Below are 18,548 nucleotides of genomic sequence, written 5' to 3'. Positions count from 1 at the left end.
GCCCGGGATTTGATCAGCGCGGGTTAGGGAGAGAGGCAGGCGCCGGCTTCTCCCCAGAACAGACTGCTCTTTGAGCCCCGCCGCCACCCGGCCGGGGGATGGAAGGAAGCAAACAAAAATGCCCACTGTACGTGGCTCTGGAATTTAACTCGGCCCTGGAGAGGGAACCTGGAGAGCAGCGTTGCTCCCCTGCCCTCAACGCCCTCTGCAGGCAGCTGAGCCCTGTGGAGACTGGGCCGGGTTGGAGGGCAGATGAAAACCTTCTGACCCCCAGTAAGGGGAGCTTTCACCCCTCTCCTAGGAAAATGCCACGGTGGGGAGCGGCCTTGTCTACAGACCCCGCTCCGCTCCCGTCTGTCAGCCTCTGGCCAGCGTCTCCCTGAGACCGGGCACCATGCCTTCAACTAAGGCACAGAGTTCTGATGGAGAGAGATTTGACGTTGGTGTGGAAATTGCCAGTCTCTGACTATCGAGACCATGTTGGAAGATTTGGGAATGGGTTCTGAAGGAGACAACGACCCAGTTCCTCGACCAAAGGGATTTTTGTTTTGTTTTTTTGAGAGGTTTCTGCTAGGTGTTTGCCAGAGAGACAGAAAGCGAGAAATCTCTCCCGGGAGGATGGCCACGCTGCAATCCCTTCTCCATTCTCCTCTCGGGATCTCGGGCACGCACATGCGCCTGGCATGAGTTTAAGCCCCCGGGGCTGGGACTCGAACCCTGGTCAACTCCATGGGAGTCCAGCGACATAACTAGCCATTATGCCAACTGCTGGTCCCGTAATGCAGCAATATTAAAAAAAGATCATTCAGTGGTGTACCCACCACAAGGATGACCCTCCTCCTCCTGAAGATGATGGGAACAAAGAGAAGCGAACAGACAGCATTCCTGTTTGGGTCTAAGAATTCCTGAAGTTTGACTAAGGAACACCTTTTGAACTTATTCTGGCTGCAGACTGCTTAGACATCGAAGATTTGCTGATGTTACATGCAGGCGTGTGGCCAGTATGCACGGGGAAACTCCGAGGAGATTCACAGGACTTTCCATGTCAGAAATGCCTCGCTGGGGAGGAGGAAGCCAGGTGTGCAGAGAGCAGTGGTGACGAGAAGTGGAAGGTCGTGCCCGACACGGTCGCGCGAAGGACTGCTCTGCACACTGGTTGCACTGCTGTCTGTGTTCGTGTTACACAAACGCCAAACAGACGCAGCAGCACGTGGCTGTATTAGCGGAATATCATCCTTACTGCGTGTGTAGTTTGAGTACGGAGTACAAACCTATGACTGAGTTTCTTCCAGAACGATCAGAAGGTTCTTTTTTCTTTGCTCTGAATAAAACTGAACTGTGACTTTTCCTCTTCTTGTAAAGCCATTTCTGCCTAGTTGGTTGTCTGTTTCACTTTGGTGACCTTTTAAAAGTTGTCATTGTGGGACCAGCAGGTGGCGCAATGGTTAGGGTGCTGGACATTCCCACATGGCAGGCCATGGTTTGAGTCCCGGACCTGGTGGCTTGCTATCTCACTTTCTCTCCTTCACTCTCTCTCTGTCTCTCTCTCTCTGATAAAATAAATGTATGAATAAATAAAATTAAAAAAAAATACCAAGGTGGGGCCGGCAGATGGCTTAGTGGTTACATCCCTGGACTCCCACATGCCTGACCACGATTTGAGTCCTGAACCCAGTGGTTTGAAACACACCTGGCACATGTGTGTGCATGCCCAAGATCCAAGATCCCAGGAGGAAAATGGAGAAGGGATTGTGGTATGGCCATCTTGGTGGGTGATTTCTCATGTTCCCCCTCACTGTCTCTGTCTCTCTGGTGAGCACAAACCTCTACTAAAAAAAATTAAAGAGAAAAGAAAAATACCAAGGCACAGAGTAAAGAAGTCTGATTAAAGTCAGTTTGCAAGAACCTATTGAAAGAGAATATCTCCTTCCGGCCTAGGGGGCGAACCCAGGAGAGCAGTGAAACTCCGAGGTCATGGCTGAGCTCTTCCGTTGTGTTTCCTGTCCCTGTGTATTTGCAACATACACAGTGTGGAGGTGGTGATGGTGGGGGGGTGGTCGGAGCAGGGTTTGGGATAAGGAAAAGTCTTTGGGAGAAAGTAGAGTACTGAGTTCTTCCCAAACGTTTGTATTAACGTGGAGCTTCTAGAAAATCCCGTTCTTCAATCAGGTTAATGTGGTGACTATACACACAGTTCGAAACCAGAAACTTTGGAGCTAAACTACCCGAACTCTCCCTAACCCTGTCTCTTCCACCACCAGGGTACGATGCCCGTTCTACCCTCGTGTTCTCAGACCTCTCCCTTCCCCTCTGTTCTCAGTGTCTCCTGGGTGAGTGTGGGGGGAACCAATCTGACGCCACCTTCGCGGCCTCCGCCTTCCACAGTGCCTTAGGTTAACTCTGCTCACCTGGAGCAGGAGTTCTTGAGTTCAATTCCTACCTGAGGCTGCCATTCAGTCCCTCTAACAGAGACAATGATTGGAGCCACTGGCCTTTAACAAGAAGCAACAGTCTGACCCTGCCATCCTGGGCCCCGCCCAAGGCCCTGGGTCCCCAGCGACGTCCTTACCCCAAATTTGCCCTATCGTTCAGCTCCTTTGTCTATTGACTTCTTAAAAAAGATTTTTTTTTAGAGAAATTTTTGCTCTAGGGCAAGTGTGCTTGCCAGAGAGAGAAAGGCAAGAAATCACCCCCCAGGGAGGATGGCCATGCCGCAATCCCTTCTCCATTCTCTTCTTGGGGTTTTGGGCACACACGCACATGCGCCCAGCTTGAGTTTTAAGCTCCTGGGTCTGGGACTTGAACTGCAGTGGACTACGTGGGAGTCCAGTGACATAGCCATTACATCATCTCTTGGTCCCTTATTTATTATTTTTAATTTGATCAGAGGGACACAGAGATTGAGAGAGGAGGAGAGAAAGTGAGAAAGCAAGCTGCCAGGTCTGGGACTTGAACCACAGTTGGCCATGTGGGAGTCCAGTATCTTAACCATCACATCACTACAGGCCCCCAGCTCCTTCACTTTTTATTTTTAAATACTTAATTTTGTTTATCATTTTTTTTTTTAATTTGCTGCTAGCATGTGTGCTCACCAGACAAAGAGAGAGACAGTAAGAAAGCAAGCCACCAGATCCAGGACTTGAACCACAGTCAGCCATGTGGGACTCCAGTACCCCAACCATCATGCCATCTGCTAGCTCCCAGCTCCTTCATTTTTCAGAGAAATTTTTGCTACAGGGCTCATGTGCTTGCTGGAGAGACAGAGAGACAGAAAGTGAGAAATCACCCCCCAGGGAGGATGGACATGCCACAATCCCTTTTTCCAGTCTCTTCTTGGGACCTTGGGCACACATGCACACACCCCTGGTGTGTGTCTTAAGCTGCCAGTTCTGGGACTTGAACCATGGTTGACTATGTGGGAGTCCCAGCGACGTAACATTACACCATCTGCAGGTCTCTCCGCTCCTTCATTTGTGTTGTTGCTTTTAATCATCACCAGAGAACGTGCGTGCTCACAGAGAAAGACGAAGAGACAGGGAGGGAGAAAGCAGCCTTAAGGAGGTGTGGGCGCACTGCAGCCCTTCCTCCTCCATTCTCTTCTACTTCTCCATCTTGTTGGGATTTGGGGCACAGCGCACACAAGCGCACCTGGTATTTCTCAAGCTGCCAGGGCCAGGATTTGAACCGCAGTTAGCCAAGTAGGATCTGGCTCCCTTCTATTAGGTGACAGGCTGGCCCTGATGCACGCCTTTAAAAATCTCAGCTCACCGTGGGAGGGGGTGGCAGCGGCTGCAGGGCAGCGCAGTGGAGTGGAACCTGCTGCCGTGGTGACGTCAGGGTCGCCTGTCCACCCAGCCCTTCCTCCTGCTTGTAAATTCCCCTCTGGGATTAAACCGCCATCAGACCCTTACGGAGGCACCTGTTTCCGTTTCCAGGCTCAGCGCAAAGGCTCCCTTTAGCTCGGGTCCTGACTCTCTTGGTGGACAGTGCCACCTCCTTCCTCCTGTCCCTGCGTGCGGCGCCGACCATCTGCGAAGCTGTGACCACGTCAGAATATCTCGGTAGCCTGACTAGTGTGGGGTGGGTGGAGAGCCAGAGAATCACGAGACAGCCAAAAATATCCCAGCAGAGGCTACTTTATGTGGTAAGAGAAGTTTACGTGAACGTCACGGAAAAGGCGGCTCACTACTAAGTTACACCTGTACAGAGGGTCCCAAAGGCGAAGCGGGTGGCACTGGGCCTGCTTCAGAAGCTCTTCACAGCGTCCTTCACTCTTCCCTGCGGATACACTCTGGCATTAAGTGGACTCTGCCTGGCCTCGAGCTCTGGGACAGAGATTTCCAGGGAATAAACACCTCACGTACGTAATATTGCATCATGCTTCTCCCCACCCCTAATTTTTAAAAAGAGCTGTTTCATTTCACTTATTATTACTGTTATTTTTTATTTGCTAAAGGGCACACAGGCTCACCACACTAAGCCACATCATGGACTTCCCCATTTTACATTTGCCTCAGGGCATGTGCCCTCACCAGGCAGAGCCTAGACTCTGGACAGTTTCAAAAACAGGTACGATTGGGACCAGCAGACGGCGAATGTTTACAGCACTGGGACTCCCACGTAGTCGACTGCAGTTCAAGTCCCGGACCTAGTGGCTTAAAACTCACGTTGCGTGCTTGTGCATGCGTGCCCAAACCCGACAGAACAGAGAAGGGACTGCAGTGTGGCCATGACTCCTGGGTGGCGGGGGTGGGGGGTGATTTCTTGCTTTCTGTCTCTCTGCCTCTCTGGCAAGCACATGTGCTCCTATAGCAAAGACTGCTCTCAAAACAAAAAAAGGGGGGGGGGGAAGGGAGCCAGCCGGCAAATAGCATGGTGGCTAAAGGCACTGGACTCTCACATGGCCGACTGCAGTTTAGGTCCCGGAACTGGCAGCTTGCTCTCTCACTTTCCCTCTCTCTCTGTCCCTCTCTGGTCAAAATTAACTAATAAATAAAGTTAAGTAAAATAATTCTTTTTTCTTTTTTTAGAGGTTTTTGCTACAGGGCACATGTGCTTGCCAGACAGAGAGAGAGAGACAGAGATAGAAAGCGAGAAATCACCCCCCAGGGGGGATGGTCACGCCGCAATCCCTTCTTCTCCATTCTCCTCTTGGGATCTTGGGCACGCACGCACACACGCCCGGTGTGAGTTTAAGCCACTGGGCCCAGGACACGAACCACAGTCGACTATGTGGAAGTCCAGCATCTACTATTTTATGAGGCTTCTTGGTGACTTTTTTTTTTTAGTAATAATTATTTATTTTATTGGAACCAGGAGATAGCATAATGGCTATGTCACTGGACTCCCACGTAGTAGACGGCAGTTCGAGTCCAGGACGCAGTGGCTTAAACTCACCCCAGGCGCGTGTGCATGTGTGCCCAAGATCCCGAGAGGAGAATGGAGAAGGGATTGCAGCGTGGCCATCCCCACTGGGGGGTGGTTTCTTGCTTTCTGTGTCTCTGACTTTCTGGCGAGCACATGTGCCCTATAGCAAAAACCTCTCTCAAAAAAAGAGAATTATTTTTTTTATTATTATTTTCACATGAGTTTACCAGAGAGAGAGAAAATGAGAGAGAGAGAGAGACAGAGGGAAAGTGAGAAAGCAAGTCGCCAGGTCTGGGACTTGAACCACAGGCCGCCATGTGGAAAGTCCAGTGCCTTAACCACTACACCACCTGCTGGCCCTGATGTAGTAGTTTTAACTGGTTAAGTTTAGAGTGGCTACACTAGTGGGTGTCTTTTGTTTTTTTAAGAAATATTTATTAAGTTTTGGGGGACCAGCAAATGGTGTAATGGTTACATTGCTGGACTCCCATGTAGTCGACTATAGTTCGAGTCTCAGACCTGGTGGCTTAAAATTCATGCCAGGCACGTTTATATGCATGCCCAAGATCCCAAGAGGATCCTGGAGAAGGAACTGTGGCGTGGTCATTGCCCCTGGAGGGGGTGATTCTTCTCTTTCTGTCTATCTCTCTGGTGAACACATGCGCCCTATAGCAAAAACCTCTTAAAAATACATATGCATATATATTTATTAAATTTTATTATTATTTTTTAATCTGACCAGAGAGAGACAAAGTGAGAAAGCAAGCTGCCAGGTCTGAGACTCGAACCATGGTCTGCCATGTGGGATTTCAGAGCCTCAACCACCACACCACCTGCTGGCCTCACCAGTGGGTGGTTAATATGATGAATGTCATTAGCACTGAGGACAGGGTGTTAATATTGGGGGCAGCAGGTGGCATGGTGGTTAAGGCATTGGACACTCCCACAGGCCAACTGTGGTTCAAGTCCCAGACCTGGTGGCTTGCTTTCTCACCCTACCCCCTCTCTGGTCAAATTAAAATTAATTAGTTAATTAATTGTTTAAAAAAGGCAAGTCAGTGGACTAGCAGATAGCATAATAGTTACGTTGCTGGACTCGCACGTAGTTGACCGTGGTTCAAGTCCCAGTCCCTGCAACTTAAAACTCACGCCAGGCACGAGTGTGTGTGTATCCTAAATCCCGAGACTAGAGAAGGGATTGCAGCTTGGTCATCCTTCCTAGGGGGTGACTTATTGCTTTCTGTCTCTCTTTCTCTGTCTGGCGAGTGCATGTGCCCTATAGGAAAAATCTCTCCCAAAAAAAGACTGCTTGTTTTGCCAGCATCAAGAAAAGCAAGTAAGTTAGGGGACCAGCATGGCGAAATGGCCACCTTGTCGACTTCCATGTGATTGACTGCAGTTTGAAATCCCAGCACAGTGGCAACAATTCAGGCCAGGTGTGTGTGTGCCCAAAATCCCGAGAGGAGAATGAAGGAAAAGGGACTGTGGGATGGCCATCCCCCTGGAGCTTGATCCAACATGGCTGGCTTTGTGGTTCGAGTCCCAGACCGGGTGACTTAAATTCACGCTGGGCATGTGTGCATGCATGCCCAAGATCCCAAGAGGAGAATGGAGAAGTGATGCGGTATGGCCATCCCCGCTAGGGGGTGATTTCTCACTTTCTGTCTTTGTGGTGAGTGCACGTGCCCTGTAGCAAAAACCTCTCCAAAAAAAAAACCCAAAACAAAACAGAGCACACACACACTCTATAGCAAAAAACAAAACCAAGACCAAAACGCAAAAAACAACACTTAGGAGACTCAATTCCCTAAGTATCAGGACAAAAAGAACTGTCTACTTATATAAATCTAAGGTCTGGGTCTGGGGCTCTCAGGATTTCTGTACCACTTTATCAATAAAAATCTGGTCTGCTGAGACCAGCAGTTGGCCTAATGGCCATGTCGCTGGACTCCTATGTGGTTGACAGGGGTTCGAGTCCCAGACCCGGTGGCTTAAACTCAGGCCGGGCGCATGTGCGTGTGTGCCCAAGATACTGAGAGGAGAATGGAGAAGGGATTGAGGCAAGGCCATACCCCCGGGGGGGGATTTCTCGCTTTCTGTCTCTCTGTCTCTCTCTGTTTCTGGCAAGTGCATGCGCCCTATAGCAAAAACCTCTCCAAAAAAAAAAAAAAAATCTGGTCTGCTCTCACAAGGAACATCTCCTCTGGCAGCTCATTTACCACTGATGCAAACATGGAGCCTGAGTTCTGAGCTGGTGCTACAGCTCAGTGGTGATGGGCGTGCAGCTCAACAGGAGCCAGACTCCACCTGGAGACTATGGTTCGATCCCCGTCCCCTCAGCTGGAGCGTGCCTGGCACACACCCGAGTTCCCAAGGTCCCCGTGGGCTGGAGGGCTGAGTGCAGGGTCCGGGATGACCGGCCTGTGGAGGGAGCTCCTCTCTCTCATGTGCACGTGCAGGCACTGTGACTGAGAACTGTGTCTGTAACCACAGTGGTGCTGCACTAAGCTACCCAGTCACTTCCAGCGCTGTGCGGGCTGCCCAAATGAACAGTCTGCCTAAAAACGGATAAAGTTTTAGCATCAGCTCCTTTGTGCACCCTCGCTGCCTCAAACACCAGATAATTTCACAGGACTCATTTAGAAATATCTGGCATGGTGGTCGGGGTGCTGGACTCCCACGTGGCTGACTTAGAGACTGGAGTCCTAGACCTGAAAACCATGCCAGGCGTGTGTGTGTGTGCATACCCAAAACCCCGAGAGGAGAATGGAGGAAAAGGGTTTGTGGCCTGGCCATTCCCTCCGGGGGTGACTTCTCACTTTCCCTCTCTGGCTCTCTGGTGTGTGCACACACTCTATGGAAAAAACAAAAACAAACAAACAGAAAAATGATTAGTCTTGCAAGCCATTCATTTAAAAGAAAAGGAGTTGAAATTCCTATGTTATTTTGACTAAAAAAAGAAACATCTGTACACCTACACAGAACTGCGGAGACCGAGGAGTGAGAAAACAGAGACAAGCCATTCACTAAGTAGAAACAGTTTTAACAAGGAGTTATAGAAAGCTCAAGTAGAATATTTTCAATTACATACTTTATTCAAAATAGTTCATTTAAAATATATACATTATTTTTTCAAAGCAAAATAAAATAAATATTTCAAAATAAAACGCCTAAGTTTTCATACAAGATCATGTCAGTTTTACTCACGCCTGCCCAGTGGCACCTGCACGTCCTGGAGTCTCTGGTGCCCTCCAGTGACACTTCATCAGACTGAGTGTCCAAAAGGTCATCCCGGACAGCTCCGGACGAGTAAGTGACACGGCGGGACTCCTGCCGTTCCCACCCTGCCACTCCCGGCCGCTCCCTTCTGCCTTACCGAGGGCAACCTCAGTGAGGGCCTTGGTCTTCAAGGCCATGTACAATGTGGGTCTCTGATGCCCAGCCAAGCTCGGCGCAGGAATGTTCTCATCAGCATTGGAGGGAGCAGCGACTGAGAAATCCAGGCGCCGATGCGGACCCCGGCAAGGCTAACAGGCCGGTGCCGACGAAAGCCCTGCAAGGAAAGCCTTTGAAGCACCCTGGCCGTGGCTGTCTGCATTGGCACAAAGCCTGCTGCTTTGGTCACTCTCGGTCTGCATCTTCCGGTGCAGTGACTAATCCTTGAGCTTCCGGACGCAGACCTCTTCCCAATGGGGCTGCGTCCAAAGGGAGACCTCAACAGAGTCTAAGTTCGTTTTCCAGACCGAACACTTTGGACTTGAGGTTCTTCAGCTCTCCTTGGATCTTATGTGCACGTCTATTGCTGTCGCGGACCTCACACAGAATGGCCAGGTCCTGGTTTGCCCGGACATTCACTGTCGCCTAGAGTTGAAAAAGAAGTCAAAATGATGATGGCGTACCTAGGGGAGAGGAGCTGGTCATGAAGGCCAGGCAATGTTGAAGCCCTTGGATGAGATTATTATTTTTAATGCTTTTGATTTTTTTTTTTTTTTTGGCAACAGGGTGTATGCACTCACTATAAAGAGAGAGAGAGAGAACATGAGAAATCACCCCCCAGGGGGACGGCCATGTAGCAGTCATTTCTCCTCCGTTCTCTTTCTGGGATTGTGAGGATGCATGCCATGTGCCCAGTGTGTTTCAAACCACCAGGTCTGGGACTCAAACCAAGTCAGCCATGAGGGGGTCCAGTGCCTTAACCACTACACTACCTGCTGGCCCCCCTTTGATGAGATTTATAGTACACAAGATAAACCCAAGCCTCAATTTAGTGACCAGCTGAAATAAAAACGTAGAATTAAAGCAGAAAAGGCCTGAGAATCTTTGCTTGCCCATACGATAATAGCGGAGCTTGAGACAGACCAACGAGCTCGCGTGGGCAGGGAGACCAGGACCGATGTCGCTGGAGCTTCCTGAGGACGAGGGCAAGGCCCTCCCCTCCCATGTAAGCAACCTTGCTCGAAACACAGTGGTCACATGTGCGGGAATTTCTGCCTCCCCTCTAGCAGGTGCTGGTGGAACTGATCTTCAGGGAGGCTTAAGGGAGGATAGAGCTCTGTCAGTATCTCCCAGCAGGGAGGCAGCACACCCTTCTCGTGAAGAGGCACCATGACCACGTTTCCACCCCTATTCTCCCATCCGGTCGTTCAAGAAAGCGACTTACCTTATAGAGCATTTGCTCCAAGTCTTTCAATCTCTGTCGGAGAGCCTTAATATCTGTCTTGAAGCCCTCCACTTCCAAGAGACGCCGACGCTCCAAGGCCTCGTAGCGTTTTGTCATGACTTGTAATCGCCTCCCCATCTTGTTCGTGCGGTCCTGCCACGGGAAGTGAGAGGAAGCGGGGAGGTGAGGGGAACACCCCAGCCGCCTGCACTTCCCCACTCTGCAAGTGGAAGGGTCCCTACCTTGAAGATCTCCCTTCTCACCGCCTCTTCCTCGCGAATGCGGGCGAGCTCCTCTTCAAGGGAGACGCACTGCCCCTGGTACATGCTGGATAGCTTCTTCTCCTGCACCAACTTGTCCTTCAGCGACTGCAGGGGCAAACACCGGTGCTCACTCTACAGTGTACTAACCCAGACAGCCGCTAGCTACAGAGAGAAGGAAGAGGACTTCTAGAGGCGCCACGAGTTAAGGCACAAGTTGGCAAGGAACTTTTGAAAGCCTCTATTTCTAGACTATTCCTTTAATCCTTTCTCTAAGCGCACATGAGAGAAATTATTGAAATACAAGTATTTTTGGCTCTAGGTAGAGTCTACAATGGAATCCATACCAAGTAAGACAGTATAAAGTATGTTCTGGGCTGTGTCTGAAGTTCTTCTCTAACAAGGAAGAAACATCGGGGTTGGCAGCTGCAGTGGTGGTGAAGGGCACTGGACTCCCACATGGCTGACCGTGGTTTGAGTCCTGGACCTGGGGCCTTGCTCTTAAACTCCCCGCCCCACCTACTGTCCCTCCTCTCTGGCCAAATCAAAATACATAAATAAAATTAAATAATTCTTAAAAAGGCGGGGGAACATCCACAAGAACACTTATCATGCGTGTTCCATTGAGCAGCCCAGATTTTCCCCACAGGGTACATGTGCTCCCCAGAGAGGGAACGTGAAAAATCACCCCCCGGGGAGATGGCTGTTTCAGTCGCTTCTCTTCCACTCTCCTCTGGGGTTTTAGGCACGCATCTGGTGAGATTTTTAAGCCACCGGGTCTGGGACGCGAACTGCAGTCAGCCATGTGGTAGTCCAGCGCATTAAGAAGGATCTTTTAAAAACTCACATCATGGTTGGCCAGCAGGTGGTCTGCTGGTTAAGGCACTGGTTCCATGGCTGACTCTGCAGTTCAAGTCCTGGGCCTGGTAGCTTGAAAGACATGCCGGGTGCATGTGCATTCATGGCCAAGATCTGGAGAGGAGAGCGGAGAGAAGCGGAGAGAAGGGACTGCATCGTGGCCGTGCCCCGGGGGGGATTCCTCTCTTCCTCTGTGCACGTTCCCGGTGAGCACCTGCTCTACAGCAAACTTGGAACACTCAGACCCTGTCCCTACTCACGCACAAGCCCTGAAAGTCCTAGAGCTCACCTCACGCTCTTCCTCCCGCCCTCCCCCAGGGCCGGCGAGGCCCTCCCTGCCAGCGCCTGCCTTCCACCTGCACCGGGCCCCGTCCTCCCTGCTATTCCTCCGCGGCCGTGCTGGCCTTCCTCTTCCGGGAACACACTCCAGGAAACGGCCCTTATTTGTTTTTTTCAGTTAAAATGTTAAGCAAAGTGAGCCCGACTTGAAAAGATCATCGTGGGCCGGTGGGTGCCGTGGTGGTTGAGGCACTGGATTCCCACACAGCTGACCGTGAGTCCCAGACCTGGCAGCTTGCTTTGTAACTTTCTTTCTTTCCTTTTTTTTTGGAGAGGTTTTCGCTATAGAGTACGTGCACTCGCCAGACAGAGACAGACAGAGAGACAGAAAACGAGAAATCACCCCCCGGGGGGATGGCCACGCCTCAATCCCTTCTCCTCCATTCTCTCGGGATCTTGGGCACACACATGCACATGCCCGGCGTGAGTTTAAGCCACTGGGTCCAGGACTCGAACTGAGGTCAACTACATGGGAGTCCAGCGACATAGCCATTACGCCAACTGCTGGTCCCATCTTGCTTTGTAACTGTCTTTTTCTCTCTCACCCTCTCTGGTGAGCACATATGCCCTATAGCAAGTTAAAATAATAGTAATAATAATAAAATTAAGAAGAAAAAAAGATACACATTGTGGGGCCAGCAGGTGGTGTGGTACTTAAGGCACTGGACTCCCACAGGGCTGACTGTGGTTTGAGTCCTGAATCTGGAGGAGAGCTTTCTGTCTGTCTCTGCCTCTGGTCAAATTATAAATAATATTAATATATTATAATATCAATAATGTTAATAACAGATAACATTAAAATTTTTTTCTTTAAGAGTTGAATAGGTAAGTGGGAGCTGGAGTATAAGCCTTTGGTTATAAAGTGACTTACTAGTTATAGGACCATTGAAAAACTAGCTTTCTCCAGTTTTGTTTTTGTTTTTTGAATTACTTACTTTAGTTTTATTTATTCATTCATTTATTTTGACTGGAGAGAGACTCAGAGAGAGAGAGGCAAAGTGAGAAGGCAGGCCACCAGGTCAGGGACTCCAGCTGTGGTCAGCCATGCAGGAATGTTCAGAGCACTAACCACCATGCCAAACCTGCTGGCCCCAGAGTAAGTAATTCTTGAAAAATTAATAATAAAATAGGGGCCAGCAGATGGCACAGTGGTTATGTCACAGGACTCCCACTTGTACGATTTGTAGTTCTGGACTCAGTGGCTTGAAACTCACGCCAGGCACATGTATGTGGTGTGCCCAAAATCCCGGGAGGATGGAGAAGGGACTGTGGCATGACCATGTCCCCGAGGGGTGATTTCTCACTTTCTCTGTTTCTCCAATGTGTACACACACACTACAGCAAAACATCTCTCTAAAAATATATAAATGATAAACTTTTGCTTACAAGAGGAAAACAAATCCTAACATTACGTTGTGCTATTTGAAATAGTTCACAATAGTGTATATTTGTTCATTTATCTGTCAACAAGAGTATTTGGCCTAAAAGAGAGGTCTGACTGGTGTGAAATGTTGACAATTTTTTTACAAAATTGCAATATTCCAACAAATTTGTCGGTTTTTTGAGTTAACTGCCATGCCCCCTGCTGGTCCAGACCCCTCGTATTTCTAACAGGAGGCAGGATAGATTCTGGGCCTTTAAACTTGCTCGGCCTTCTGCCAAGAATGCTCTTCTGGATGGCAGGCGGTCCCAGTTTTCAGGTCTCAGCAAAAACACCAGACACAGGACAGTGCCCTGCACACCCCTTCCAAAGCTTCCAGAGCCACATATAATTGCCGTACAATTCTTTCATTCCCTTAAAGTCACCGTTTTTTCCCGCCATAGGGTATGTGTGCTTGCCAAAGAGCGCGCTCAGGGGAAGGGGAAAGCGAGCAATCACCCTCGGGGGGCTGGCCATGCTGCAATCCCTCCTCCTCTGTTCTCGCAGGATCTTGAGCACACGTGCACACGCACCTACCATCTTTTCCAAGCCACCAGGCCTCGACTCAAAGTGCACCTTCAGCCAGGTGAGATCCAGCTGCTTCGACCAACAAACGTGGCCCGAGCCTTATTCATTTAATTCCCTAGAGGGCGCACGTGTGCTCTCCAGCAAGAGACAGACGGTCAAAATTGGAAAGTGAGAAAGCTCTCCCATGGGCAATGGTCACGCTGCAACATCTTCACTCTCTCTCCCCTCTCACAGGACTTTAGGTACACGTGCACAGGGTCCTGGCATGCGTGCTAAGCCACCAGTTCAGGGACCTGAACCACACAGTGGACCATGTGTGATCCGGCCCCTTAACCACCAGGCCATGGGCTGGCCAAAGCCTCCCTTCTATAGCCTGTTATTTTCCTGGTTACTGGTTCACGTTTCTATTTAATTTCACCCATTAAAATGTAACCACTGTGAGGGTGACCTTACCTATTTCCTTACTGTAGACCCAGAACCCAAGCATGGTAGGAGTGCAATACATACTTACCGAGTCAATGAGTAAAGACCAATATTTTTGGCCAGCCCCCGTAGCCTGGTCACTAGATGAGCTAGATCCCACGTGGTTGATCAGTTTGAATACCAGCCCTGTGGCTTAAAAACATGCTAAGCAGGCCAGCAGGTGGCGTGGTGATTAAGGTGCCAAATCCCACATGGTTGATTCCACCGTTCAAGTCCCAAACCTGGGGGCTGAGAGGAGAATGGAGAAAAGACTGCAGCATGGCACCTCCCGGAGGTGGAGGGAAGGGTGATTTCTCACCACCCGCCTCATCTTTCTCTTCCCAGGAAGTACACACACCCTGTAGCAAAACCTCTAAGAACATGGGGCCAGCAGGTGGTGCAGAGGTTAACATGCTAGAATCCCTCATGGAGACCACTGTTCGAGTCCCAGACCTGGTGGCTTGCTTTCTCACTTTCCCTCTCTCTCTGGCTCTCTCTGGTCAAATTAAAGAATAAAAACTATAATAAAAAATAAATAATTCTTAAAAAAAAAAGGAACCAGCAGGTGGGGGTGGTGGCTAAGGCACTGGGCGCTCCCACACGTGTCCCAGACCTAGTGGCTTGCTTTCTCACTTTCTCTCTCTCTCTCACTTTCTATCTCTCTCTGGTCAAATTAAAATAAATGAATGAATAAACAAAATGAAATAAATTATTCTTTTTTTAAAAAAAAAACCCTAACAATAAAAAGAAAAACATGCTAGACGTGTGTGTGCATACCTAAAGTCCTGATAGGCTGAAGAAATGGAGACGGGATTGTGGCATGACCCTGTTTCCCTGGGGGTGGTTTGCTCCCTCTCTCTCTCTCTACACGAATGACCAGCTACAATCGGAAACCCATTTCTTGCGGCTGCTGCTACAGAAGCTTCCTGGACTGGAGACCAGAAGATGCCTTAATGGTTTTATCACTGAATCCCCATAGTTGACTGTGGTTCAAGTCCCAGACCTGCCAGCTTAAACTCATGCTGGGCACATGTGCGTGCGTGCCCAAGATCCCGAGGAGAATGGAGAAGGGATTGCGGCGTGGCCATTCCTCAGGGAGGGGGATTTCTCACTTTCTGTCTCTGTCTCTCCCGTCTTTCCAGTGAGTGCACGCATTCTATAGCAAAAACTTCTCTTCAAAACAAACAAAAAGCTTCCTGGACTGAATGAACTTTATAGGACAATTAGAGTCTTTGAAATCAGGAAAATATACAATTTCTGTCAGACATAAGGACATTACCTTAATATATTCATTTTGAGTATGATGACTCTCATGGAAAACTGGCAAGACTTTTCCAACTTTATCTTCTTTCTTCTTACACTGCACCCTGTACTGCTTTATCTTTGACAACAAGCAGTCCTTTTCGAGCATCCATGACTTCTCTTTGTTTTGGTTTTCAAACCTGAGTTGTAAATAGTCTTTGGTACTCTCATAGAGCAGTTCTTGGGTGTGATGGAGACTGAAAGAAAGGACAGACATGGACAGGAAGCTGCTTACACAGCACATCTGAACGCAGCTGCCTCCACACAGGAGACACAGGTTCTTCTAGAGTTGCACAATATAGGAAACTGATAGGTGGCATGGTGGTTAAAGGTGCTGGACTCCCACATGGCTGACCACGGTTCAAGTCCAGGACCTGGCAGCTTGCTTTCTCACTTTCCCTCTCTCTGTCTGTCCCTCTCTGGTCAAATTAGAACAAACAAACAAAGTTATGTAAAAAAAAAAATACTCTTTAAAAACAAAAGCTGTACAATATGTAAGTTCCGTAAAATATCATTAGCCATCCTGAAAATGTACTACCATCTGAGCCCAGCGGGGGTGGCACGTGTTGCTAAGGAACTGATCTGCAGGTTGAGACACGGGAGCAGGTGATTCGCAGTCCAACCTAAAGCTGGGCACAGGGGCAGGTGCATGAAATCCCCACGACCGGGAAAACTGAGGCAGGAGGACTGTGAGCCTGAGGCTGGCCTGGGACACTGGTGAGACCCTATCTGAAAATGTCAGGGTGGATGGCAACTGTGGAGGCTGACTGGAGAGTCCTAACAGAGCGAGACTATCTTTAAAACACACGCTTGGAGCCAGCAGGTGGCATGGCAGTTAAGGCGCTGGACTCCCTCCCACAGGGCTGACCATAGTTTGAGTCATGGACACGGCGGCTTGAAAATTGTGCCGGGTGCATGTGTGCGTGCCTAAAATCCTAGGAGGATGGAGGAGCAGGGATTGTGGCATGGCCATACCTCTGTGGGGTGATTTCTTACCTTCCCTCTCTCCATCTCTCCAGTGAGCATGCACACCCTATGGCAAAAACCTTTAAAAAAAAAAAAAAAAACCCACACACGTGGTCATATCACTGGCGATCTCACACGTGTACTGGGCATAGCCCAGGCGCAGCAGCTCAGACTGCTCTTCGGATATTGTCCTGAGTGCTTACCATAGGCCATGTGATTAGAAGGACCGCAGAAACACGTACATACAGCCTGCACATAAAACACGGGGATCCAAGTCGGGGGTCCTGAGGGCTAATACCAGATCTAAAACACCAAACCTGCTGCTTTGGTGCACTGTGCCCCACACGTCCCTGCCCTATTTGGAGAGCTGGCCCTCTTCCAAGACCTTCTAACGAGGTCATTTCACCACGGAATGCCATTTTAACTTCTCCATTCTCTGAAATTCTATATCAATTTTAATATCCACCAATCTTTTAATTTAACACTTACTCACACACTATGTCATATATACATACATGTACTTTTACCCAGTGAGGCATCTTATTCGCATGTGCATCTCATATTCCTAGAAGAAGAATCCCAGGGTTCTCCCCCCATAAGTTTCCGTCTTGCTGCTTCACGGTTCATGATGCCAGCTGAGGTTGCCAGGACAATGAAACCAAGCTGACGCGGTGGGGGCACGTTATTCTGCCGTTTCTCTACATCTCTGAGTTGCACATCGAACCCGGGGCTGACCACTCCACCCTTGCTGAACCTCCGGTGAGGTGCACAGCACGTTTCCAGCTCTGTGGTCATGGGTGGCTCCAAATATTCCCCAGCGTAACCATCAACGTCACAGCTGGGACCAGACAGTGACTGGAGCACAGCCTGGCGAGAACCCGGCGTGGGCCTCTCTTTTCGGCATTGTTGGCATGCTTGCGGGCACCAGCCAGGACACTCGTGTGCACCTCTACAGCGGCACGGAAAGATGGTGGGAAGACCATGTCCTATTAAAATTGTCAACATGCGTGGCTCCCCCTATCACTTATTATCAACATGCGTGGCTCACCCCATCACTTATTGTCAACATGCGTGACTCCCCCTATCACTTATTATCACCATGCGTGGCTCCCCCATCACCTATTATCAACATGCGTGACGCCCCCTATCACTTATTATCACCATGCGTGGCTCCCCCATCACCTATTATCAACATGCGTGACGCCCCCTATCACTTATTATCACCATGCGTGGCTCCCCCATCACCTATTATCAACATGCGTGACGCCCCCTATCACTTATTATCACCATGCGTGGCTCCCCCATCACCTATTATCAACATGCGTGACGCCCCCTATCACTTATTATCACCATGCGTGGCTCCCCCATCACCTATTATCAACATGCGTGACGCCCCCTATCACTTATTATCACCATGCGTGGCTCCCCCATCACCTATTATCAACATGCGTGACGCCCCCTATCACTTATTATCACCATGCGTGGCTCCCCCATCACCTATTATCAACATGCGTGACGCCCCCTATCACTTATTATCACCATGCGTGGCTCCCCCATCACCTATTATCAACATGCGTGACGCCCCCTATCACTTATTATCACCATGCGTGGCTCCCCCATCACCTATTATCAACATGCGTGACGCCCCCTATCACTTATTATCACCATGCGTGGCTCCCCCATCACCTATTATCAACATGCGTGACGCCCCCTATCACTTATTATCACCATGCGTGGCTCCCCCATCACCTATTATCAACATGCGTGACGCCCCCTATCACTTATTATCACCATGCGTGGCTCCCCCATCACCTATTATCAACATGCGTGACGCCCCCTATCACTTATTATCACCATGCGTGGCTCCCCCATCACCTATTATCAACATGCGTGACGCCCCCTATCACTTATTATCACCATGCGTGGCTCCCCCATCACCTATTATCAACATGCGTGACGCCCCCTATCACTTATTATCACCATGCGTGGCTCCCCCATCACCTATTATCAACATGCGTGACGCCCCCTATCACTTATTATCACCATGCGTGGCTCCCCCATCACCTATTATCAACATGCGTGACGCCCCCTATCACTTATTATCACCATGCGTGGCTCCCCCATCACCTATTATCAACATGCGTGACGCCCCCTATCACTTATTATCACCATGCGTGGCTCCCCCATCACCTATTATCAACATGCGTGACGCCCCCTATCACTTATTATCACCATGCGTGGCTCCCCCATCACCTATTATCAACATGCGTGACGCCCCCTATCACTTATTATCAACATGCGTAACTCCCCCCATCACTTATTTTCAACATGCATGACTCCCCCTATCACTTATTATCAACATGTGTGGCTCCCCCCATCACTTATT

The 18,548-nt window shown here is 49.5% G+C and overlaps 1 protein-coding gene across 3 annotated transcripts in view; it reads right to left on the bottom strand.

Annotated features, from left to right (window-relative positions):
* Positions 1-8,504: 8,504 nt before the first annotated feature.
* Positions 8,505-18,548, bottom strand: part of CCDC77 (coiled-coil domain containing 77) — a 47,169-nt gene continuing 37,125 nt past the window's right edge. For all 3 annotated transcript variants that reach the window (XM_006163219.3, XM_006163220.3, XM_006163221.3), the window contains exons 10-13: positions 15,174-15,393; positions 10,270-10,395; positions 10,028-10,180; positions 8,505-9,228 (exon numbers count right to left, since the gene is read on the bottom strand). In XM_006163219.3, the coding sequence (XP_006163281.1) occupies positions 9,082-9,228; positions 10,028-10,180; positions 10,270-10,395; positions 15,174-15,393 (646 nt within the window). In that variant the 3' untranslated portion in view covers positions 8,505-9,081. The remainder of the gene's footprint in view (positions 9,229-10,027; positions 10,181-10,269; positions 10,396-15,173; positions 15,394-18,548) is intronic.

The sequence above is a fragment of the Tupaia chinensis genome, unplaced genomic scaffold, assembly GCF_000334495.1.
Source record: "Tupaia chinensis unplaced genomic scaffold, TupChi_1.0 Scaffold141530_1, whole genome shotgun sequence".
NCBI lineage: Eukaryota > Metazoa > Chordata > Mammalia > Scandentia > Tupaiidae > Tupaia > Tupaia belangeri.
Note: the sequence above shows the minus strand (reverse complement) of the source record. Positions and strands in the feature narration are given on the sequence as shown.